Source organism: Crinia signifera, chromosome 6 (assembly GCF_055691185.1).
Source record: "Crinia signifera chromosome 6, ASM5569118v1, whole genome shotgun sequence".
NCBI lineage: Eukaryota > Metazoa > Chordata > Amphibia > Anura > Myobatrachidae > Crinia > Crinia signifera.
This window is the reverse complement of record NC_139222.1, coordinates 43,271,922-43,297,668: the sequence shown is the minus strand read 5'-3', so window position 1 is coordinate 43,297,668 and position 25,747 is coordinate 43,271,922. Positions and strand designations below refer to the sequence as shown.

At 45.0% G+C, this 25,747-nt stretch overlaps 1 protein-coding gene across 1 annotated transcript in view; it reads right to left on the bottom strand.

The window, feature by feature from the left end:
- Positions 1–776: 776 nt before the first annotated feature.
- The window catches only part of LOC146009590 (NACHT, LRR and PYD domains-containing protein 3-like), a 41,221-nt gene continuing 16,250 nt past the window's right edge, over positions 777–25,747 (bottom strand). Inside the window, 9 exon segments of the mRNA XM_083150038.1 lie at positions 777–1,005; positions 1,940–2,110; positions 3,078–3,248; positions 5,422–5,592; positions 8,953–9,048; positions 11,552–12,440; positions 12,443–13,282; positions 16,635–16,673; positions 17,163–17,453. Coding sequence (XP_083006164.1) covers positions 843–1,005; positions 1,940–2,110; positions 3,078–3,248; positions 5,422–5,592; positions 8,953–9,048; positions 11,552–12,440; positions 12,443–13,282; positions 16,635–16,673; positions 17,163–17,453 — 2,831 coding nt within the window. The 3' untranslated portion in view covers positions 777–842.

Sequence of the window (25,747 nt, the reverse complement as noted above, 5' to 3'; positions counted from 1 at the left end):
TACAGTATGTTCACATGGATAGTTAAGTATGAAAAACCACATGTTCTGGAATTTTTTTTTAAAAACTCAAGTTGACCTTTTTCATGTCAACCTTTCCCATGACGACCTATTGTATGTGTCAATCTTTTTGACCATGTCAACCTAAGGTATGTCAACCTATGTCCTGTTGACCAATTGTAAACTATTGTAAACTTGCTGACTGCATCCCCGGGATCAAACCTGAGATAACCCTGGTAGGAGGCCAAGAATTACTGCCATGTAGAGGGCTAGGTAGCAGTAAGTGGGAGGGGAGACCTGAGATAGACCTGGTAGAAGGCCAAGCAGTACTGCCATACAGAGGGCTAGGTAGCAGGAAGTGGGAGGGTAAAGATCCTGCTTACATGTATCTACTCAGTCTGACACTGACAATACACCACACACCGTAGGTGCACGTAACACAGAGATCAAACTGGGGCTGACTCAGTGATGCATGCACTACCATCCTGTGGAAGGATCACCGTGTGTCCATCCATGCTGAGAATATACAACAATGGGCAATTCATGTCTCCTGATTACTGGTGTGTCATGGGTGTGTAGGAGGAATTGGGGGTAATACAGAGGAAGTAGTAAACAGAGATCTGTCTCATGCAGCAAGGATAGAGTTTGTGTGAATGATGGTCATGGTGGCTACTCCCACCCCAAGGTGATGGGTACGAGTGCCCAATCTTGGGGTAAAGGCCAAAATCCACAATTGTCTCCAGGTGCACAATGCAGCCAACTTACACAACAGAGTCATCGCCATTCAGTGCACAAATAAATGCAATCATGAATATAACACAATTTGTGGAGGTAACTCAATAATTTTACATCCAAAGATCCAGAGGTGGCTGCACACACTTCTGAAGTTTTCTTTCAGAGTCCTGCAGACCATTCAGTGACAGGTCCAGTCTGGTCAGAGAGCGGTTTGTGGTAATAACAGAGCGGAGTCCATCACAGCAGGAGGAGGTCAGATGACAGTCCTGTAACCTGATGAGAGATGAGGGATCTGCATTTGGTTATTTCTTATCACCCCAGCCTCACACTCATGTCATCATTGGACACTTACTAACTTATTGTGTGCTTCTACTTTTGCATTTATGGTTTGTTTTAAAGAAAAAATAAATACTAAAACTAAGGGCGTCACCATCTTTCTCATGTGTGTGTATATATATATATATATATATATATATATACCCATCTATTGGATCACAAATGACATTTGTGGACCTATGAAGCAAAAAACTATATATATAGTCTTTGAAAGCCGTTTCTTACGCCTTAAAGAAACTGAGATGCTGTCATTCTATATAATATATACAGCAGCCAGTGGATTTCTGGTCGTTTGTATTAATATTACCTGAGAATCACCTTCGCTTTACCATTTACCGCCTTGGAGAATTTGGTCTCATTTCATAATTGTGTGATTATCTTATTCAACTGTCGCATCGTGCACCTGATGAAGTCATGCAAATGACGAAACGCGTTGGGCTTATGGGCGTATTGAAATACCTGTTGTGACTGTACATCATTTGTCAAAAATTTATATTTTTCATTTGTGATACACTGTAATTGTATTTAATCAAACCTTTATTGTACACTGCTATGCCCTTTTAGCAGTTTTATATTAAATTGTTTTATTATATCTGAATGATTCTGTTCAATCAGAAAAGGTTAAGTGCACCCTGAAACCCCCCTTTTCTTCTTCCCATATATATATATATATATATATATATATATATATATATATATATATATATATATATATAGTTATAATGTAACAATACATAATGAGTAATATTTCCAGAAAAATATACTCAGATGAAATAACAGACAATCCAATATCTATCTTCATGTGTCTGTGCCTTATATGGTCTATGGCTAGTATAGAGATCTGGTATATTATCTCAGAGACAGATCTTACCACAGCTTCTGCAGGATACAGGCCGGGTGTCTTAGTCCATCACACAGAAGCTCCATTCCAGTGTCCCCCAGAGCATTGTATGAAAGGTCCAGTGTGGTCAGAGAGCGGAGTGTAGTAATAACAGAGCACAGATCATCACAGCAGGAGGAAGTCAGACCACAGCGTAGTAACCTGACGGGAGATGAGGGATCTGCATTAGTTTCAGTCCTGTCACAAAGTATAAATGGTATTGCTACCAACTATGGACATTAAGGGGCCAATTTAATACCATCATGTGCTGTGATTACATTGGCCCATAGCAACATCCCATGTAAAATAGAACTCCCATCTTAGTAAATTTCCCCCACAGTTCTTAGATAGACAGTCAATAGGTCTACCCTAAGGGGTCGACATGCAATAGGTCAACAGGGTCAAAAGGGCAATTTATTTTTCCTTCTTTACACATCTTTTTTTGATAAGTTTGTAATACTTCGTTCCCTATATCCCTAATACAGGGTATTTAAACATCTACACCACAAGGTAGAACAATAAACCTGTAGAAAAAAGACTAATAGTACCTGACCATATAAATTGCTTTTTAAGAATATTATTAATAAAGTAAATAAAATATTTTATAACAGAATCAGATTTTTTGCATGAAGAGTGCATCGGATTAAAACTGATTTTCTTTCTTCCTTCTCTTTGTATTGTGTATACATCCGGCGTTCACAATTTTTTTCTTGGCAATCTTGAAAACTGTCAACATTGACCCCAATTAGTCTCACACAGAGGTTCTCAAACTGTGGGTCCAAACCCCAAAGTGGGTCCCGACCTTCGCAGTATGGGGTCGCGACTCCATGCTGCTGACCATCAGGCTGATTACTTTGCTAATCTCAGTCAAAGATTCAGGAGTCTGAAAAATCTGTTGAATTGTCTGTTACTTCAGATTCCTTACATCAATTTGTGCTTCCACAATGCTGCCTTGCATGTACTGTCTGCTGCCTATTTGACACTGTCAACAGTTTGAACCTGTTGACTTATTGCATGTCTACCTTTTGATTCTGTTGATCTTTTGCTGTCTACCTTTTGAGGTAGACCTGTTGACTGTCTCTGAAGACACTGTAGATCTATGAGCCAGAAGCAACAGTGAAGAGATTACCCCAGATCCTGCAGGGTACAGTCCGGATGTCTCAGTCCATCACACAGAAGCTTCACTCCAGTGTCCCCCAGAGCATTGTGTGATAGGTCCAGTATGGTCAGTGAGTGGAGTGTAGTAAAAACAGAGTGGAGATCATCACAACAGGAGGAGGTCAGACCACATTCATATAACCTAATGGTAGATGAGGAATCTGGGTTAGTTTATTTCCTATAATTCTACAATCTCACACTCATGACACTATCACTAAACATTAAACATTTTCTTTATAATGTAAAATGTCTGTTTCCAAATGATTACAGCAAAAATATTAGCAAAGAAACTTTAGCACCAACATAATGCATTAGATATCCTATACCTCACATAATACACAAACTAACTCAGCATACTGCAGATCCTATAATCCATAGAGATGTGTGCAAAGTGGAGCTATTTATTTTACTTTTACTATCTGTCTCCAATTGCTAACAGCATCTGCGTGTGGCATTAGTATGTATAGGATACAGCTATAGTACCACATACACATACCTATTGGCATCCTCTGTGTAACCAAAGTTGTGGAAATGAAGAATGGGCCTGGCCCCATGGCAATGCCCATGTTCTTGTCACTGTGATCCTGATTCCCAAGCTGCCTCCAACATGTGTGGCACTGTGTGATTGCTGTGCACAGCATCTATTCATTTGTTGCTCTGCTATATATAATAGTGGTAAGAGAGCTTCCACCAACCTTTCCCCACCATGGGACACTGCAGCCTACAAGTGGGACTATCCCAACAAATTAGTGATGGTTGGGGGTATGCATAGTGCATAGATTACAACCAAATCTCCCTTCCCAGACACATCTAAGGTCTTATGAAAGGAGAAGATAATGCTGTGTCACATAACATCACCTTCTCCAAACTAAACATGGCTAAAACTGAACTTTTAATCTTCCATCCCCCGAACATCCACTCTTCTCCCACTATCTCCATCAGCATTGGAGAAACCGAGATCACCTCCACCGACCAAACGCGCTGCCTCGGTGTCATCATTGAACTCCTCCCTCTCTTTCACCCCCCCACATTCGTGCTCTCTCACAGTCTTGCCGTTTTCACCTACGTAACATCTCACGCATCAGACCATTCCTCTCCACTGACGCGACCAAAATTCTCATTAATTCTCTTGTCATCTCCCGCCTTGACTACTGCAACATCCTTCTCTCTGGGCTACCTCTCACCCGCCTCACACCTCTCCAATCCATTCTTAACGCTGCTGCTAGGCTCATCTTCCTCTCCCGCCACTCTACCTCCGCCTCCCCCCTCTGTCTATCTCTTCACTGGCTCCCCATTCCTTTCCGAGTTCTCTTTAAACTCCTCACCACCACCTACAAGGCTCTCTCCTCCTCCACCGCTCCTTCCCTCTCTTCACTAATCTCTATCCACACTCCCTCCCGTCCTCTTCGCTCCATCGCTGACCACCGACTGACCTCTCACCTAATCACCTCCTCCCACTCCCGTGTCCAAGACTTCTCTCGCGCTGCCCCCCTGCACTGGAACAACCTCCCGCCACCCATCAGGCTTTCTGATTCCCTTACCTCCTTCAAGCGCTCCCTCAAAACCCACTTTTTTCAACTAGCCTATCCCTCCTCCTAACCTCTTTTGATCCTCCTATGCTGCCTCCGTTCCCCTCCGTTCCTACTTATCCTGTTGTTTTTCGTTCGTCCACCCACCTATTTTTAGTATGTTAACTCTTATGAGTAGGGTCCTCCTGCCTCACGTACTCACCCTACCTCTTTACCTCACCTGTGCTCCTGTCCTGTTCTTCCCTTCCTCTACTTCATCTTCAGTCTCCTCGACAATTTTGACACCTACTTCTGAACTGATGCTGATTTTATTTCTACCAGCCATACCCCTATTTATACTGTATTTTTCAACACACCCTGTACGTTACCTTGTCATTTGTTTTTTGTTTGCTATGTACGGCGCTGCGGACACTTTGCGGCGCCTTATAAATAAACGTACTACTACTACTACCCCTTTCTTCACCCCTTTATCTCAGATCATCTCTCAGCTGCAGTGCAACTATTTCTAGTATTGTTATTTGAGCATGAAGGTCAGAGCAGGTCTAATTCCTATTCACCAGAATGTATAATATAACTGGTAATAATTGGCTAATATACAAACAACTTGTTCTTAATGGAAAATGTTGCATTAAAACAAAGCAATGACTGCATCATAACAATAAATAGAATAATAGCTCCATAAACTATACTCAGATAATATGAGAAAATCCAGTACCATTTCCTGTGTCTGTACCTTGTAAGGTCTATGGGTAGTACTGAGAGAACTTGTACTGAGACAGATCTTACCTCAGCACCAGCAGGGCACAGGCCGGGTGTCTCAGTCCCTCACACAGAAGCTTCAGTCCAGAGTCCTCCAGAGCATTATGTGACAGGTCCAATCTGGTTAGAGAGCGGAGTGTAGAAATAAGAGAGCGAAGATCATCACAGCAGGAGGAAGTCAGATCACAATCCTCTAACCTGACGGGAGATAAGGGATCTTGGTTAGTTTTTTTGTTATATGTTTGGGTTTGGATTAGTCAGCTGCACGGGTATAAATCACAAAATATGCACCCCTTTAGTGTTATGTATATGTAATTAACCATTGTCCCTTTTGTGAGTACAGCTACAATGGGCTATCACCATTTTCAGATGGCGGTATCTGCAGGGTTATTATTGTTAAATCAGGCAGCATGGCATTCCCCATAAATACCCATGGAAGATGTGGGAATGAAGAGACACCTGCTGCAGTCCTTCCTTCATACAAATGGGAGATAATTAATATTTGTGGCTGCAAAAATGTATTGATGAATGGCCCTCATGAGAGAACAATAGTAAACCCTCATCTTGCTTCAGGTTTGTAATACTTAGCAACTCATAAATTTATACTTTTTCATTTTGGGGGTTATTCAGACCTGATCGCTGGGCTGCTAATTATCAGAGCCCAGTGATCAGATAGCCACTGTAATGCCAGTGTGTAAGCCTGGGCACCAGAAACCGGAAATGGAAGTAGATTGAGTAACGAGTAGAGACCAATTTCTGGGTGTCATGTACAGGTGTTTATTTGATTAATGATGGTTTAAATACTGTGTCTGGGCCATGTGCAATTCCTCTTCTGAAGAAGTCCAGCCAGTTGAGGATAACAAACAATGACAGCCACCTGAATTGTGCTTCAACTATAAGCACACACCTGTTTTATTTTTTTATTTTAACACTGTACAGGCAAAATTGGTTGTCATCTTGAAGTAAAAGTGTTCTATAGTATTACACTAGTGTGTGTATATCTCTTCTCTCTCTCTATGTATCAATTGCTGGAAAACATGTAACGGAGGTCTTTCATTCAGAAAAGTACTGTACCTGAATATTGATGTGGTCAAGTTTCCGGTTTACCAGGGATTATAACACATGTGCAGTATTAAGTGGTTAGGAATCACTTTATATGGTACTCACTTTCTGGTGACAGATTTATAACCAATCCTAAACAAATTACATGAGGAGCTACTTTTTTCACTCTTGTTTTGCAGATGTAAAGAAAAGTTTATTGAACAAACCCCAATGGAGGATATATAAAACAAAGAATCACCCTGAACTGATGGGAGTGTGATAAATTTGAAGGAACTTTCCCTATTACATATTTTGGATTTGATTGTCTCTGAAAAAGTTATCGCTGTCACCACCATTGTATGTATACTGTATTCATCTGCCTATGGATTTATCAATATTTATAGATTCTAAAGGCCCATACACACTGGGCGACTTTGAGCTGAAGGTTGCTCAAAACAGCAGGTTTGAGCGTCTTTCAGCTCAAAGCCGCCAAGTGGGTATGGCCTGGCGATGAGCGCTGCTGCGTGCTCCCGCAACATCACCGGGAAAGCCGCTCATCTGCTGGTTATACAAGCAGATGAGCTATTTTCAGGACGGCTTTACATAGCGCTCCCCTATGTGTGGCCTGGCGTTGGAGTCCTGTCCATCTGATGCGACTGAAGCATTGGCACCCACGAGTGTAACCACTCCAACTTTCAGTCTGTCTGAGATACCACTGTGTATGCTGTTGTCCAGCGGTTGTTGAACTGCCCGCTGTGGTACGTGATAACTGCTTGATCCTACTGAAGACAAAGTTGTTTTAAAGAAATAAATGTATTTTTCATTCTGCACTATGGAGCGCACTTGTTTGTCCTTCTAGAATTTCTACACCTGTGAATTCAGGTGATCTGGAGCTGCCGAGCGAAATGAAAGACCCTGAGTGCAATTGAATCTTTTGTGGACGGAATACCAACCATTTCTGTGTCCAATCACACCTACAGATGGGGCAGGTCCCATCTTGGCAGGGAATGGCGCTGGCGTCGCCAGCCGCCATCCCCCGCCAGCGCCATGGCGATGGTGAGAAGGGGACGCGCGCGCATGAGAGGCGCGCGCGTCCCCTTCCGACGGCGCTTCCATCTGTTCCCCCGGGTCCCCGGGGTCCCCGCCGCCTGCCCGCACCCCCCCCCCTAACCCTGTCCGTCTCCCTGAGGCGGAGACGGACAGGGTTTCCGTCGCGCTGGCGACGGAGACTGAGACGCGCGTGCGCGTGAGACGCACGCGCGTCTCAGTCTCCTCGCTGGCGTGGCTGCTGGCGGGTCGCCAGCGCGTACCTTCTGGCGACCCGCCAGCAAGGATGGGAGTAGTAACATACTGTATTACTTGGTCTAAGGTTTTGTTATGCGCACTTATATTTCTTTTATATATATATATATATATATATATTTATATATATATAAAACAAAGAATCACAGTGCACAAAAGGTTAATAGAGTCTTTTGTGGCGGAAAATACCAGTCCCAGTGGTGAACGTCTGATCCTTCCTAGATAGCAGGTGTTTTCAATTCCACACCTCGACGTTAGTCTCTCATGCACACAGCTTTTTTTTAGAGAAAAGCCGGCTGCTCCACACATTAGCCCAAACGGGCTCGCCTGAATCGCACAGGCAAACGAATCTGGAAAGATATGTGCGGGCGCTCCAATAGTGTGATTACCACTTTTTAAAAAAAAACAAGTTTCTTTATTAAAAAGTATTATAGAACAAAGGATGGGGTCATGTACCATAACTAGCGGCTCACAATTGCCGCAGGTTAGACAGCATAAGTTAGTGCGTAGCACTTTACAAGTTGGAGCAGTTACACTCACTCACTCCTGGCTCCACTATCTCAGTGATGCTATGCCATTCCCCTACTCATTTAGTCACGGAGGAATTTGTCAGAGCCCTCTGACGAAGTCCTCCGTGAGGAAACACGTAGGAGCGCGGCCTAGCATCATTGAGATCGTGGAGCCAGGAATGAGTGAGTGTAACCGCTTCAACTTGTAATCTTATGCTGTCTGACCTGCGGCACAATTATGAGCCGCTAATTATGGTACGTGACCCCATCTTTTGTTCTATAATACTTTTTAATAAAGAAACTTGTTTTTAAAAAAGGTGGTAATCGCACTATTGGAGCGCCCGCACATATCTTTCCAGATATATAGAAACAACATGCACAGGCACTCTTTCAATAACAACTGATCCAATAAATGAAGGACACCCACAACGGTAGGTACTGTCAACGTTTCGAGTTCTTAGACTCTTTATCAAGACTTTTTCAGATATATATATATATATATATATATATATATATATATATATACATATACTGTATACACATTTTCCTCTAAGATTAAGTGTCAAAATGGATACATATAATATAACTTGATTCAATATTTCTTTGTGTAGGTGTGTGTAGGTGTGCCTAACAAAAGTCCTCCCTGGTTACTGGCTGTTGGGGAAGACTGTGGTGTTTGCCTTGTTATATATTATAATCTACTTACTTCAGTTCCTTCATCTGACTCTGTCCAAACAGTCCAGATAAACTGGATCCAGCCTCACTCACATCCTCTGAGACAGGGAATCTGCAGCACCCGAAACTGCACAGAACACAGACACAGCGCTTACTGTAAGTAAAGAGAGCTTAAGGCATATACCTAGCTATCACACTATCATAACTACCACCAATGCAGCTACTATGGGCCCATGCTGCTTCCAGGGCCAGCAGCTCCCCCCTACACAAAGTCTTGGGAAGCTTCCATGGTCCACTGCTACCCCTTCACCCCCATTTACCAATAACACAGACATGGAGAATATATTGAGGGGGCACACTGTGGCAAACATCACCCCAGCCTGCCTGACATAGGCCAACCTGCACATACTGTACCTGCTTCACTTAGCAGCAGAGGAGTGCCATAATATGGGTATTTAGAGGTAGTGCCTTTCGCCGGCCCCATCAGAGACCTGTGTGGTAATCAGGTTGTGTCTCATTGATGGCTGTGCACTGGGTTATGTCTCCTGCCCCGTATTGCCTCTCTGATGGACACATTGCTGCTGTGAGCTGGGCTTTGGCTGCTGCCCCTTAAACAACTGTCTGACGGTCTCATTGCTGCTGTGCTCTTAGCTATGGCTGCTACCCCTCTAACACCCATCTGATGGTCACATTGTTGCTGTGCACTGGACTATGGCTGCTGTCCCTGTAACACCTGTCTCATGCTCACATTGCCGCAGATTTCTGGGCTATGACTGCTGCCTCTTCACACCTGTCTGATGATCACATTGCCAATGTATGCTGGGCTATGGCTGCCACCCCTATTACAGTAGTCTAATGAACACCAGTTGCTGTGCACTGGGCTATGTCTTCTGCCCCTGTAACACCTATCTGATGATCACATTGCTGCTATCTGCTGTGCTACGGCTGTTCCCTTGTAAAACCTGCCTGATGATCACATTGCTGCTGTGCGCTGGACTATGGCTGCCACACCTGTAACACCTGTCTGATGGTCAAATTGTGGCTGTGTACTGTGTTGTGGCTGCTGCCCCTATAACACCTGTCTGGTCACATTGCTGCTGTGAAAATTGTTTCTTTGGTAATAATAAATGTTGACATGAAACACAGGGGGAGATGTATAAATCCTTCTAAAGAGAAGGTGTTTTCCTGGCCTATTATGTTATGTAATTTACTAGATAAATGATAGCTAGAAGCTTATTGGTTACTATTTGCAACCTCTCTCATATCCTGTAGAAGGTTAGATACGTCTCACCGTCAGTCACTGATGTGAGTTATGTGCAGGAGGTTACAAGAAATACAAGCCTCATCCTACAATACAGTGACAGCAGCACCAGTAGTATCTTTGAGGATAGTGCAGCATTATGTTTATTTAGCATTACCCTTACAGAACACAATCAGGTTAGTTTTGCAGTGTAAAATACAGTATTACAGCAGTGTTTTGGTAATTGTAGCAAAACACTGCTGTAATATTTTACTAACTTGAATTTGCCTTATAAATGATTGCCGCTTTTTCATGGCAATTCGATACTTGTAAGGATCGTGTGGAACCACTCCATTGCAGAACCAGGGATAGGAAGCGCTGCCCGGGACTGACTGCAGAGGTCCTGGATCGGCGTACCGCCGCAACTTTGTGATGCTCGTTTGAGAACTAAGTCCATCTTGAGTTCTCCACAACACTTGGTAATTGCAGATTCTCTCCCTTGTCTATTGTTTGGGGTGGACCACTTTTAATCTTTTTATGCTTATTGGAGAACTTTATACATATAAGTTCTCACAGCCATATGGTAATTGTGATTTACCTTTCAGTGTATCTACAAATATCCCTTCTTGTTTTTAGAATCATTCCTTGTCTGTTTTTTATTGTATTAAAACCTGCTTACGCTATGGATGCTTTACATTCTTTTTTTACATGATGTACACCGATTAAGTCTGGAACAAGGATTGACATACTGCAAATTGGAATGAGATAAGCCTCTTATTTTATTTTGTGCATGTACATGTGAAAGGATTAAGGCACATAAGTGTTGGGGGTTATTACCTTTTTTCCAAATATGGGAGTCACACCAACTTTTTCCAACTGTCATCCAAAACTGACTCACTGGCAGTTAGTGTGGCTGCCCTATTTGAACGTTGGACTGTGCTGAAGTCCCCCCTCCCCTTCCCTGGAGCCGCCACTGGCTCCAGCACATTAGTCAGTTCCTTCCATGTCCTCTCAGTGTACAAAGTTAAGTACCATAACACAAATGAAAATTGGATTAAACCTTTGATTTGCTACCTGAACATCTATAGGCGCACACAGACACACACAGACAGACAGACAGACAGACAGATAGTGTTCAATCAAGCACCCTGCAAATTTCAAAATCCATGTAGTTCCTCTCTCCTGCCTGGGGTGTAACTGCCTACTTTGGTGCTTCTAGTACAACCTGGTCTGTATTGAGATACAGGCCCCACTGTTATAAAGACACCACAGCAGACAGTGACACCCCAGGCAGGAGAGAGGAACTATACATATTTTGAAAATGTGCAGAATAATAGAGTGAACACTAGACAGACACACACAAATTCTTGATAACGTAACAACTACCTACTCAAGTTGTGAACACTTAGAAAGTGCTTTAGATAGAACTCTCCGAGCCTTTGGTCCTATTATATAGTCATTAAAAGTGACATTATGTTGTATTTTGCTTTTCTCCAAGCAGTAGGCCACAGCCCGGTAACCAATGTTCTCATTCCCTTTTGTATCATAATGGCCTGTAATTTTTATTGCAGGAAAGTGAGACATCATTCTCCCCACAAATTCCTCATCTTGTTTCTCATACAGGCAGCACAGTCTCTCATTATGGTAGTATGATGACTTTCTCTTCAGCCATTCCTCCAAGACAGGTTTTTCTGTAAAGGAAATGTCACAGCCAATGACTCTCTGAGTCTCCTCAATTAGTTTCTCATTGGAAAGACCAAATAAGAATCTTATAGTTAATCTCAGATGTGGGCGACCTGCTGATGCTGTCAGGAAACGTTTCACTCTACTACTTTTCTGTAAATTCTTCATATATCTGTTCAGGACGTTAAGACAAAGTTGCTTTGCAGATGTATCATCTAGGACATAGTATAGAGCAGCAAAGAACTCCTGCACACTCAGATGGATGAAGCTGTAGCAGGTGTGCGTATCAGCGTCTCTTAGGAAGAAGTTCTCAATCAAAAACCCAGACTCCAGCTCTGTCATAGAGAGCCCATGTCTTACAAGATCTAATTCTTCAAATATAATTCTCTGGTCCCAAACTCCTTCATTGGCCAAAGCACACAGCTTCTGTATACATTTGCTTATAGGCTGGGCAGAGTCCCTTCCATGATACTTTATTAAACTCTTTAGGTACAACAGGTAAATGGATGTGGCTGTCTTGCAATTAATCACAGATAATTCCTGTTTTATTAGCGGTTTCATTACAGTGCAAGCAATCCAGCATATTATAGGGATAACATAGTGTACAGTGAGTCATTGTCCTTTATTGCACTGAGTGCCAGATCTGCTTGTTCTCTGGTTTCAAAGAAATTATAAAAATATTCATCCCGGTCTTTCCCTGTAAAGCCCAGAATCTCAACATATCGAGGACATTCAACAGAGTCCACCAGATACTCCAGTGAGAGTGGTCTTGTGGTGATGATGACTGAGTTGTCATTGAGGAGTGTCTTCTTACACAAACTCTGTAGAAGGATTTCTTTTGAGACTTCCTGAAATGGATCTTTACAAACCTCATTGTGATTCATTGATGACCATTTGAATTCATCCAAACCATCAACAATAAAAAGTATTTTTTCAGAAGTAAGGAAGACTGATTGCAACAGATCAGGTGTACAGGTCAGACCACAATATTTGGATAAATACGCAGCCAGGCTTATGTTACCAGTGATGGTGTTGACATCTCTACAGTTTATGTAGAACACAAACTGAAAATGGTCCTTATACAGATCCCAGGAGGCCCAGTCCAGCATGATCTTCTGGGAGGTCATAGTCTTTCCTATCCCAGCAGGTCCCTGTAACACCACAGTCTTGGGAATAATTCCATCATCATCGGGGTCAAACAGAGCCGGTATAGTGGTTGGGGAATACTTAGCTGATGATCTGTCTGCCATAATCTGCAGATGCCTCTGGCCTGAAGCTCTTATCTCATGTTGTCTCTCGTCCTCATCCCGATGATTCTTGATCAGTAGAAGACTGGTGTAGTCTTTCTTCATATTCAGGCATTGCCCTAATCTTTTGTCATGATGTTTAATAACACGGTATTTCCTTCTCATCTGATCCATGTAGCGCAATCTGCAGCCTGTACAGGATGATAAAGTATATATGAATAAATTATTAAATACTTTGACATGCACAACCTATATCACAGGTCTTTAGAGGGAGTAAAATCACTAGGTTGACATTGCTTAGGTCGACAAGCATTGTGTTGACCAATAAAGGTCAACATGGCTTAGATCAACACAGGGTTGGAAGGTAGACAGAAGCATTAGGTTGACAGTGGGAAGGTTGACAGTCAAAAGATCGACATAAGTTTTATTTTTGGAGCCGACACTACAGCATGGAGGAGAAACTACTGTAAATAGAAGGTGACTTATTTATAAATCCCCCCCCCCCCCCCCCACACACACACACACACACTAGAAACAGGGACAATGCATGCCGAAAGCACTGCAAAAATGTACACTGTAATGCCCAATACACATTGCGCCACACACCATAATGCCCATTACACATTACGCCACACACCGTGATGACCACTAACCGTTATGCCTCACACTGTGATGCCCATTACACATTGCGCCTCACAGTTTGATGCCCATTACACATTACACCACACACCATGATGCCCATTACACTTCACACCGTGAAGCCCATTACAAATTATGACTCTCACTGTGATGCTCACTACACATTTTGCCACACACCATGATGCCCAGTATACATTATGCCACTCTGTGATGCCCATTACACATTCTTTGACACACATGATGCCCATTATACATTGTCACACACCGTAATGCAAATGACACATTATACCGCACACCATAATGCCCATGATAGATTATGCCACACACAGTATTGCCCATTACATATTATGTCACTCACCGTAATGCCCATAACATATTATGTCGCACACTTTAATGCCCATTACACATTATGCTGTACACCTTAATGGCCACTACACATTATTAACATTAAATGTTTCAGTGGCCTGCAGCCCCTGCTTTATTTTAAGAAGTTTTATATGCGCTCCCACCTATTATAATTGAAAATGCCTCAGCCATGCCCCCCTCCCCTTAATGTAACATATATATATATATATATATGTATCCAAGAGACCGGCACAATCCACAGCAACTAAGCAGGTGATGGTGGCTGGGTGCCTGCACGGATGAATGGTATACTTGCAGGGGTTGGAGCGGCACTCGCAGCAGAATGAAGTAACTAAGTGTACTTGTTTCTTCATTCTGCTGCGAGTGCAGCTCCAACCCCTGCAAGTATATATATATATATATATATATATATATATATATATATATATAATAGAAAAGCAAACGGCGGCACTGCAAGGAATACATTTTCAAAAATGTGTATTTCAAAAGTGCACTGTATAAACAGGGTATACATACAGTGTACAGTATTAATACATGCCATGTGCATGTACTTACTTTTCAAGAAGTGCCCCTAGCTCTGTCCATCCCTAAACGTTTGTTAGTTTGCAATGGTGGGACAGGAGGAGGAGGGTGGTGTGACTTAATTCCTGGAGTCAGAATGACTCCGCAAAGGCCCATGGGAGGAGGAGCTGCTGCTCCTGGGCATGCGCAGCAGCCCTCCTCCTAGCCAGCGGCCATTTTCCTTAGGGGCAGTGATAAAGCGGCAGCCCACCTCCAGCAGCTCTATACCTAGTGACAGCGCCGCAGGTACCGCCGCGGCACAGACGACACCCCTGCCCGCTCCAGCACCTGCATGGATGCCGACAGCTATATGAACAGTGCCCTAACCCTCCATGCTGGGGGTGAGGGGCGAACTGCCGCCCTCCATGTGCCGGCGCCCTAGGCAAATGCCTAGAGCTGCCTAGTGGTGGTGCCGGCCCTGCATGCGGGGGATCATTAGGGGGTGCCTGTGCACCCCTGGCACCCCCCGTGCACACGCCTATGATGGTAAGTGAAGGGAGCCATGCGAGGGGATGTGGTGCACTTAGATGGTGTCTATGTCAACTGTGACATTTGGAATAAATTAAGTGAAAAACTCATGTCGACGTATTGACTGTTGACCTTCCCACTGTCAACATGCTTCTGTCAATCTTACAACCCTGTTGACCTTAGCCACAACGACCTATTTCAGGTGTTGACCTAAGCCAAGTGGCCATTAGTGGTTGACCCAATGACCCACACCCATTCAGCCCATTCAGTGTCAGTGAGGCTTTGTTTGCCGAGTACTATGAGAACACTGATGGTTCTTTCAACCAAGAAATGCAATGTACAGAATATATTACCAATAATTAATAATCATTAGATGGTTAATAATTGCAAATGGTTTTCCCCTTATGTGTACGGCTGTGCATGGATTCGCAGTTGTGCACATGGGCAGGGATTCAATTGTGCAGTGTTGTGTTTACCTGATCACTGGGATCTGACAATTTACATCCCAGCGAGCAGGTCTGAATCGGACCCACTGTCTCTATAGGTACCGCAATATAACAGTGCACTATGTACTTCCCAATGTTAGGGAATTGCCTCAAAATATACTTTACATCTGTTTGGGGATGGACTCCATTCTGCATACAGATGTTGGTCCTGCACATATAATACCAGACTGATTTTGCCTTTTAAATAACGCCCCTTTGGGCAGACTCATCAATGGCTTTTTTAATCAGATATATACTGTAGATACATTTTGGCTACATTTTATGTTATTCAAAGAGAAAATGGTACTTGTTTCCTAGCACGGCGCCCACGGTTTTAATCTTGTTACATATTTTTGATCACATTGATCGCATCGCATGCGATCAAAACGATGATTTCATTGTACAATCACCCTGATGGGTGATTAGTATGTTATATGCACCCCCATTGTTAACGCCACCACCACTATTAAAGCCAACCCGAAGCGTGGCGAGCGCAGCGAGCCCACGAAGGGCGGCGGTACGCGTTCTCCGACCTTTTCATACCCCCACTATCCACGTCGGCGTGGAGTTGATCCTATGTAGTGTGGCGAGCGCAGCGAGCCACCATGCCCGAAGCGTGGTGAGCGCAGGGAGCCCCGCGAGGGGACGCGGACAACTTCACATGTATAACACGTCCACTCGCCCTGCTTCGGGCTCGGTGGCTCGCTGCGCTCGCCACACTATATAGATCAACTCCACGCCGACGTGGATAGTGGGGGTAGAAAAAGGTCGGAGGACGCGTACTGCCGCCCCTCGCGGGCTCGCTGCACTCACCACGCTTCGGGTTGGCATTAATAGTGGCGGTGGCGTTAACGATGGGGGTGCATATAACATACTAATCACCCATCAGGGTGCATGAACAATTAAATCTTTGGACCTGAAAATCGGGTCCCATTACATACCATCGCATACCACTAATTAAGGCATGCGATGGTATGCGATGGGCGCCGTGCTAGGAAATAAGTACTGAGAAAATTGTACCAACCTTCAAGTGTCTCATTGGAAGATATAATCTGTGCATTACCTGTAAGGATCAGAGAATAAGGGGAAACAAACATGACATACTGTAAGTTACATACAACCGAATGTAAGTAATAAAGATATTACATTAGGATTCCCTGAGGATCTCATGGCAGGGACGAGGCAGCAGGTGATCACTTATATACAGCACAGAGATGACTCATAATATCCTTATTATAGCTATAATTGTCCCTTATTAATGTGTAAGTGGTAACAACACTAATTACCACCCAGTTTATCAGAATCCCATTGTTCACCACTGATGGCCCGACTCAGGGCTGCATGTATAGAAGGTGCATCTGTAGCCTCTTTCCACGGCCAGAAAACAAATGTGTATTCTGCGTGCAGACAGACTTACATTGTGCTGTGTATAGGGGCAGCCTCTGATACCTTGCACCATTGTCACCTCTACCATTGATTATACAGGTCATCTGGCTCCTACATAAACAATTACTGATCAACTACATGGGACAAATCACCCAACAGAACTCACCATGTTGTGTCACTTTGTGCTGGAGACCCGTGGCTGGTCCCATAAGACTGATCAGCCTGAGGACATCTATGGTCACATCCAGCGCTGCTTCCTTTCCATAAGTATCTATGAGAAGGTTTTTTGTGGTAACATAATCTGCCATTTCCAGGCGCCCACGTGGGATGGGACTTTGGTCCTCATAGGGGAAATCAGACAACTTGTCCTTAAAACGTTTGAAGTCATCATGTGTCATATCTGCCAGAGCATCATACAGAATGTCCCCAAGTGTCCTGTTCCTCTGACACTGAGCCCCTGCAGAGTACAGAGAACAACTTCAACATCTGATAAAGAATTTACTAAATTGGCACCCAGTGGTGGATTTCCCACTAGGCACAAGAGGCACATTACTAGGAGTGATACGTACTGAGGGGGCACAGCATGCTCAACTGCATGAGAGCCCTGCTAGGCTATTGGTCAGATGAGCCCAGGTGATTATTTTTCTTGTTTCTGTCATTACAACTTATTATTTATCTTGTAACTGGTGAGGGTGGAAGGATCAGTGGTCAGATAGTTGTGGTGGTGGAGGGTGTGGGTGAGAGAAAAGTTGGTAGTGCTTTAGAAGTCAGCAGTCCAATCAGGAAGACAGTAATATGATGGAGTTTAGTGGAGGATTCGGATGGGGCGCCAAGGCACTTGTCCTCCCTGTGATTTAGGTGCATATTTTAACTGCTAGTTTGATCCACCACTACAGCACTGGATGGCTGACCCATGGGAGCCAGGGCCTGCTTCTTCCGGGAGTCGTTGGTCTGCCTTTTGCAGGACCTGGGAGCTGGTGATCTTCCTCTCACGGGAGCCTTTGATCTGCTTATCGCAGGACCTGGGGTCTGCCTCTGTCTGGAGCAGTAGTGGATCTACCTATCGCGGCAGTCAGGATCACTGGATCAGAGAGCTGAGAACCGAAGGAAAGCTAGTAGGTGACTCCTGGGTGGTGTAGGAGACAGCTGTGTGTAACCCACACATACCAAGAGCAACAGCTCCTCAGTGTGACATTGGGCATTTTGGCCCTTAACCAGAGCTAGATTAAGGGGGATCTCAAGGGTTAAGTACCGCCAGGCCCTTCTCTCTGGGGGGTCCCCTGCCATAGTTAATTGAAAGTACTTTCCAGGACAGACCTTGTACTAAAGGTCCATCCCAGCGGAGTCCTCATGAGTACCACATGTGCATAGAAAGCAGCGCTAGACAGTTGTAAAATAAAACAATTTTAATACACAGTAATACAATACATAAAATAATCACACAATAATTAAAAGGCACAAAAGAATTTGATTGGATCGTTCTGAGGTATTAAGTTGCTACATCAATATGTGATAGGTCTGTGGACATATGTTGTAGCCATATTTTCCAATTTGTGGATGGAGGAAATAAGGGGTATCTCCGGAGGTGATTATAATTACCAAGCTGGTCGTCACAAGTTGGATAGAAAGTTATCCTTGGATACGTACAGTCCAGGTTATATAATTTAGATTCATGGAAATACAATACATCTTTATAAGAACATCCATAATAACTCTCTGCAAAGAGTAATATTGGGTCTTTCTTGAAAAATATTTTAAAACATTAAAGTGTGATTGGTGAAGTTATGATGCATTCTAAATTTTTTATATATATGTGTGTGTGTGTGTGTGTCAGAAAAATGTAAGAACTTATTATGGATATAGGTATAGGCAGGGCCGGCGCCACCACTAGGCAAATCTAGGCATTTGCCTAGGGTGCCGGCCACTGGAGGGCGGCATTTTGTGCCGCCCGGTTACCTGTCCTACGGCGCTGTGTATTTAAATCTGGCGGCGGAGGCAGCGGGGGTCCCTGCAGTCCATTAGAAATCACGAGCGCTATCCGCTGGGCTATGCGGAAGCGCTTCTAGTGTGATAACCCTTTCAGCACGGCGCACGCTGATCTCAGCCAATCAGCGTGCTGCCAGTGTTTTCACACTAGAAGCGCTTCCGCATAGCCCGGCGGATAGCGCTCATTATTTCTAATGGACTGCAGGGACCCCCGCTGCCTCCGCCGCCAGATTTAAATACACAGCGCCTCAGGACAGGTATCCCCCCCCCCCCCCGGCACCGGGGCGCCCCCACCCCGACTCGCCTGGGGCGCTCCGGTGCCTTGCACCGGCCCTGGGTATAGGAATGTATTACTAGGTACTACAACTTTTTGATGTATATTTATATGTGCAGAGAAATAGAGCAACTAATTAAAAATAAAGTTGTGGCTGCTTATCTTCTTTTTGTATATATTCACCTTCGGAATAGGGGAAAAAACTATGTTTGAGTGATTTAATTAACTCTTTTGGATCGCGGCTAGACATATAGTTGCCCTCCAATATATGTTATAAAAAAGGGTCATACGACCGCAAGATAATCTGTAACTTGAAATATAGAATGTAGAAACATAATGCATAAATACTCTTTGCAATTAAATAAAAAACATCTAGGACTCAATATAGAATCCTGCGGGGATATATAACTGTATATAATGAACACACTTCTGGGTTCGCTGGAGCGTAATGCTATATGGAGTAGAGATGGGTCGTTCGCGAATGAAGCAAATCTTTTGAACGGATCCCATGAAAGAACGAGTGAGCCGCCGATTCCAAAAAGGTGATCCGTCGTTCTTTTACTTTCAGTTTCGTTTTTAATTACAATGCATTTTCCTGATCTCAGCACTGCCACCTGTGGCAGCTGAGATGTACTGACTCTAGAGACTGAGTTCAGTGTTGTGACTGCAAATAAAAGAAAGATTAATAAGGCTGCTGCTGCTAGGGATGGCCATCGGTGCAGATGCCATTGATGGTTGACATCGATGGCGATTCTGCACCCAGCCATCGATCAGTGTTTTACTCGGTTATGTGTGTTCTTATTTGTTAAGCTCAATGGTTTTTTAAAAAGTACAAAATAATGGGAATAAATGATTGTAAGACAAAATATGCTTCGTTATTAACAAATTACCCCTTCTTTCAAAGTGAACTGTTGATCCGCCTAAAAGATATGGATCTTTTCACTGACTGATCTGCTGGATCCCAGCTCTTGCTAGTGACCCGTTTTGCCCATCTCTAATATGGAGTGTGCACTCCAGCGGCCGGAAGATGACACAGACTTCCTGTCTGTGAACCGCATAAAGCGGATATATGCATCCCACAATCAAGTGGGTGATGTTTATCATGTGACCAGGCAGCGTCGGTCACGTGACTGGGGAAAACCTCCGTGACCGGAAGTACCGGCTAGTGAGGTAATTAAGTATATATCTCTACAATTAAAAGGTTTTATAAAGTAATATATCTTTATTATATGGAAAGAATGTGGTTATATTCCTACTCAGTCTCTCATAGATAAATGATAGTAACAAAAGCGGTTTTACTTGCAATATAGTGACATGATTGGCATTTCCTGTATGGTGAGGTATAAAAAGCCACTATACATCCAGTTCAAACCACCTTTGATAAAGCTGCTATTTTGAGCAGGGAAACGCGTCCGGTGTTGACCTGAGGAGTACCTTTGGGGACCAGCCTAGGATCCAATATACACAAGATGGATGATACTATTTTACAAGGTGGACTTTCTCTGTTAGAGGAACTGCAATATACCAAACAGGCTGTTTGCTTAATCTTCACAAGGAGCGCATTGGACTGCAAGTATCCAAGGATTACTTGTGGCGACCAGCTTGGTAATTATAATCACCTCCGGAGATACCCCTTATTTTCTCCGTCCACAAATTAGCAAATATGGCTACAGCATATGTCCACAGACCTATCACATATTGATATGGCAACTTAATACCTCAGGCCGATCCAATCAAATTCTTTTGTGCCTTTTAATTATTGTGATTATTTTATGTATTTTATTACTGTGTATTAAAATTGTTTTATTTTAAAACTGTCTAGAACTGCTTTCTATGCTCATTTGGTATTGCCATTAGCATATTTTGTACTTTTTTGGTTTTTGTGAGGACTGACTATCCTCTAATATCAAGCAGCTGCTATATAGAGAACACAATCATATCAAGTGCTCAGAATTATAACCTTGGTTATTTTGCTAAGTACACGGCTTGCCTTCCTTCTGTATCTTACCTGCCCACTCACCCTGGGAGAGTCTCTTGTCCACAGGGGTTTCATCTTGATGTGGAGATCAACTTAAGGCAATAAAGAAATCCACAGACTTTACAGCTGATTGCAAATTTATAAAGACCAATGTTGCTGCTGGTGATCTGCTGTAGATTATGGGCCTCATATAGGAGGGAAGTTCTATTTCAGATGGGATGTTGCTATGGGTAACCAATCAGCAGCTACTTCTTATTTATTTAGCACCTTCTAGAAGATATTATATAGAATCTGATTGGTTACTCATACTCATAGTGTTGGTTGTAAATGCATTGTTTTCACTGAAAAACTGACATGTTCATTACTGCATACCCACTGGTTGAAATAGGAATTTTGAAGTGGGAGTATGGAAAATTAAAAGGGGTATAGTGTCCATTCCAGGGTGTATTGTTATGTATGCTGAAGGTGTGCAACTCGAGAAAGGATGCAGGGTGAGAAGGGGGTGGTGCATGGTGAGAGAAGACGCAGGCTGAGAGAGGGGTGGTGCAGGGTGAAAGGATGCAGGGTGAGAGAGGGGGTGGTGCAGGGTGAGAGAGGGGTGTTGCAGGGTGAGAGAGGGGTGTTGCAGGGTGAGAGAAGACACTGGGTGAGAGGGGTGGTGCAGGGTTAGAGGACACAGAGTGAGAGGGGGCGTGCAGGGTGAGACAGGAGGTAGGGTGAGAGGGGGTGGTGCATCGTGAGATAGGATGCAGATTTAGAGAGGAGTGGTGCATAGTGAGAGAGAATGTTACGTAAAAGAAGGCGGTGCATGGTTAGAGGGAGTGGTGCAGGGTGAGAGGATGCAGGGTGAGAGGGGGTGGTTCAGGGTGAGGGGAAACACATGGTGACAGGGGGATGCAGGGTGAGAGGGGGTCGTCCAGGGTGGGAGAGGACACAGGGTGAGAAGGGGGTGGTGCAGTGTGAGAGGGGGTGATGCAGGGTGAGAGAGGAGCCAGGGTGAGATTTTTTAGGATAAGAAGGGTGTAGTGCAGGGTGAGAGAAGGAGCAGGGTGAGATTGGGGTGGTCCAGGGTGGGAGAGGATGTAGTGTGAGAGAGGGGTGGTGCAGGGTTAGAGGATGCAGGTGAGAGGGGCGTGGTGCAGGGTGAGACAAGAGGTTAGGTGAGAGGGGGTGGTGCAGGGTGAGACAGGAGGTAGGGTGAGAGGGGGTGGTGCATGGTTAGAGAGGATGCAGAGTGAGAGAGGAGTGGTGCAGGGTTAGAGGATGCAGGTGAGAGGGGCGTGGTGCAGGGTGAGATAAGAGGTAAGGTGAGAGGGGGTGGTGCAGGGTGAGACAGGAGGTAGGGTGAGAGGGGGTGGTGCATGGTTAGAGAGGATGCAGAGTGAGAGAGGAGTGGTGCAGGGTTAGAGGATGCAGGTGAGAGGGGCGTGGTGCAGGGTGAGATAAGAGGTAAGGTGAGAGGGGGTGGTGCAGGGTGAGACAGGAGGTAGGGTGAGAGGGGGTGGTGCATGGTTAGAGAGGATGCAGAGTGAGAGAGGAGTGGTGCAGGGTTAGAGGATGCAGGTGAGAGGGGCGTGGTGCAGGGTGAGATAAGAGGTAAGGTGAGAGGGGGTGGTGCAGGGTGAGACAGGAGGTAGGGTGAGAGGGGGTGGTGCATGGTTAGAGAGGATGCAGAGTGAGAGAGGAGTGGTGCAGGGTTAGAGGATGCAGGTGAGAGGGGCGTGGTGCAGGGTGAGATAAGAGGTAAGGTGAGAGGGGGTGGTGCAGGGTGAGACAGGAGGTAGGGTGAGAGGGGGTGGTGCATGGTTAGAGAGGATGCAGAGTGAGAGAGGAGTGGTGCAGGGTAAGAGAGAATGTAGGGTGAAAGAAGGTGGTTCAGGGTGAGAAGGGGGTGGTGCATGGTGAGAGAAGACGCAGGCTGAGAGAGGGGGTAGTGCAGGGTGAGAGATGATGTAGGGTGGTGCAGGGTGAGAGGGGGCAGTGCAGGGTGAGGGGGGACACAGGGTGGCAGGGGGATGAAGAGTGATAGAGTGGAGAGGGGGTTGGTGCAAAGTGGTGGGTAATGTTGGGAGAGAGGGGGTTGGCACAGGGTGAGAGAGGATGCAGGGTGAAATATGGGTGTTGCAGGGTGAGAGGGGGTGGTGCGGGGGGCGGGGAGAAGACAGAGGGAGAAAGGACACAGGGGGAGGTGGCATGCAGGGATAAAGATGGGTGGTGCAGGGTGAGAGAAAACACAGGATGAGAGGGGTTGGTGCAGGTGAGAGAAGACACAGGGCGCAAGGTGAGGTAGGATGCAGGGTTAAAGATGGCTGTTGCAGGTTGAGAGGGGGTGGTGCAGGGTGCGAGGATACATGGTGAGACAGGATGGAAGCAGGGTAAGGTAGGATGCAGGATTAAAGATAGGTGGTGCAGGGTGAGCGAAAACCCAGGGTGAGAGGGGGTGGTGATTGGTGTCAGCAGATGCAGGGTGAGGAAGGGCACAGGGTGAGAGAGGGGTGGTGCAGGGTGAGAGAAGGCAGATGCAGGGTGAGATGGAATGCAGGGTTAAAGATGGGTGGTGCAGGGTGAGAGGATGCATGTGAGAGGGTGGTTGCAGGTTGAGAGGATGCAGGGTTAAAAATGGTTGGTGCAGGGTAGGAGAAGATGCAGGATATTAGGGTGTGGTACAGGGTGTGAGAGGATGCAGAGTGATAGAGGGGTGGTGCAGGGTGAGAGGGGGGGTGCAGGGTGAGAGAATATGTAGGGTGAAAGAGGATGGTGCAGGGTGAGAGGATGCAGGACTGTCGACATTCGTGTCAAAAAAACAGTAAAAAAACCCATGTCGACCTTTTGACTGTCGACCTAAACTATGTCAACCTAATGACCCTGTCAACCTTATGACCCTGTCGACCTAACCCATGTTGACCTAGACTCATGTCGACCTTCCTGCATGTCGACCTAGACAAATGTCAACCTAGACACATGTCGACCTAAATGCATGCCGACCTAATGTTGTCGACATAGTGACTTTCTAACAACTTCCTGGTGACTCAATGACTGTATCCCTTGGGTATGAAAGCAGTTAGACGTCTTATTACAGGCAACGTGCAATTCCTGGGTCCAGAAGTTCCCTTTTACATTGAATTACTACATTCACATTGACACATAATTAATTTTTATTCAACTGCCAATTTTTTAAACAATTCAGGGGCTGTGCGATGGGATCATCAGTGGCACCCTCCTTCTCTAACTGCTATATGTGGGATGTGGAGAGAGACGTGTTCTTTGGTGGTCCCTTAATAGCACAAAATCTGTTGGTGTATTAACGATAAATTGATTATCTGCTACTGTATTGGGTGGGAGATGTGGAGGCGTTACATGCATATATAGAACAACATAATGGCACAGAGAGTCCTATAAAATTTACAATTACAGGTTGTCCATATGCTATCTTGATTTAATAATTTCTCTGAGTGATGGTCGGGTGTATACCTGCTAATATATTAAACCGACAGATCGGAACATGATCTTGTACCACTCCAGCTTCCTCCCCATAGCAACCATGATAGGGCTACCCTATTCTCCGTTCTTAAGAGTAAGCAGATCCAACAATAATCCCCCAAAACTGGAAGAAATGTGCATTAAATTTAGAGCAAAGGGCAGGGCAGCCGAGAGGTATGCCGGGCCCCGGTAAAAATGTGAGGGCAAAACTTTTTGGGGGCGTGGCCTAATCATGGGAGGTGGTCGTGCCTCCTGCAGTTAGGCCACACTGCCAAAATGTTTTGGGGTTGTGAAAACACACTTAAAAGTCGAGGGGGGGAGTGATTTTGTCACTCCCCCTATGCAGCAGCAGCAGCACATACCTAGAGCATGTGCTGTGCTGACAGCAGGCTCAGTATGAGCTCTCATGCTGCCAGTGAGATGCTCATGCTGAGCCTGCTGTCAGCACAGTACATGCTGTACGTGTGCTGGTTCTGCTGCCACTCGGGAGAGACAGAGGGGGAAGGGGGGGCTTGGACCAGGGCCCCCGCCGGGCCCCTCCAGCAAGCCTGCATGGCGCGGCAGCCGTCTTTGGCGCACAATGTAGGATTACCTTGGGAAAAATAGGTCACGCCCAGAAGAGATTACACAAAATGGGTGGTTTCAGCATCCTAGTGCTAGTGTCCCACCATAACCATCAGGTCCATGTGTTTTTCATCCTATCCGCAGGCATTGCTGTAGGAGATAAGCCACACATGGATGCAATGCACATATGGGAAAGCTGATATGTATAATAGTATGATAAATTCTGCATTAATAGAGCCACAAGTAGTACATTCTCTGTGTACACTCTAGCACCCTGCAACTCCCATAACCCAGCCCCTCCCCCCCACTCAGGGTGCCGCTCTCCTCCACAGTGCCTCCATCAGTTCCCGGCCTGCAACTCATTGCTGAGATACAGACCAAGGAGCACCAGAAGCACAAAGGCAGAGGGCAACACCCCATGCAGGACAGAGGAACAGCACAGGCCCCAAAACATGCAGGGTGCAAGAAT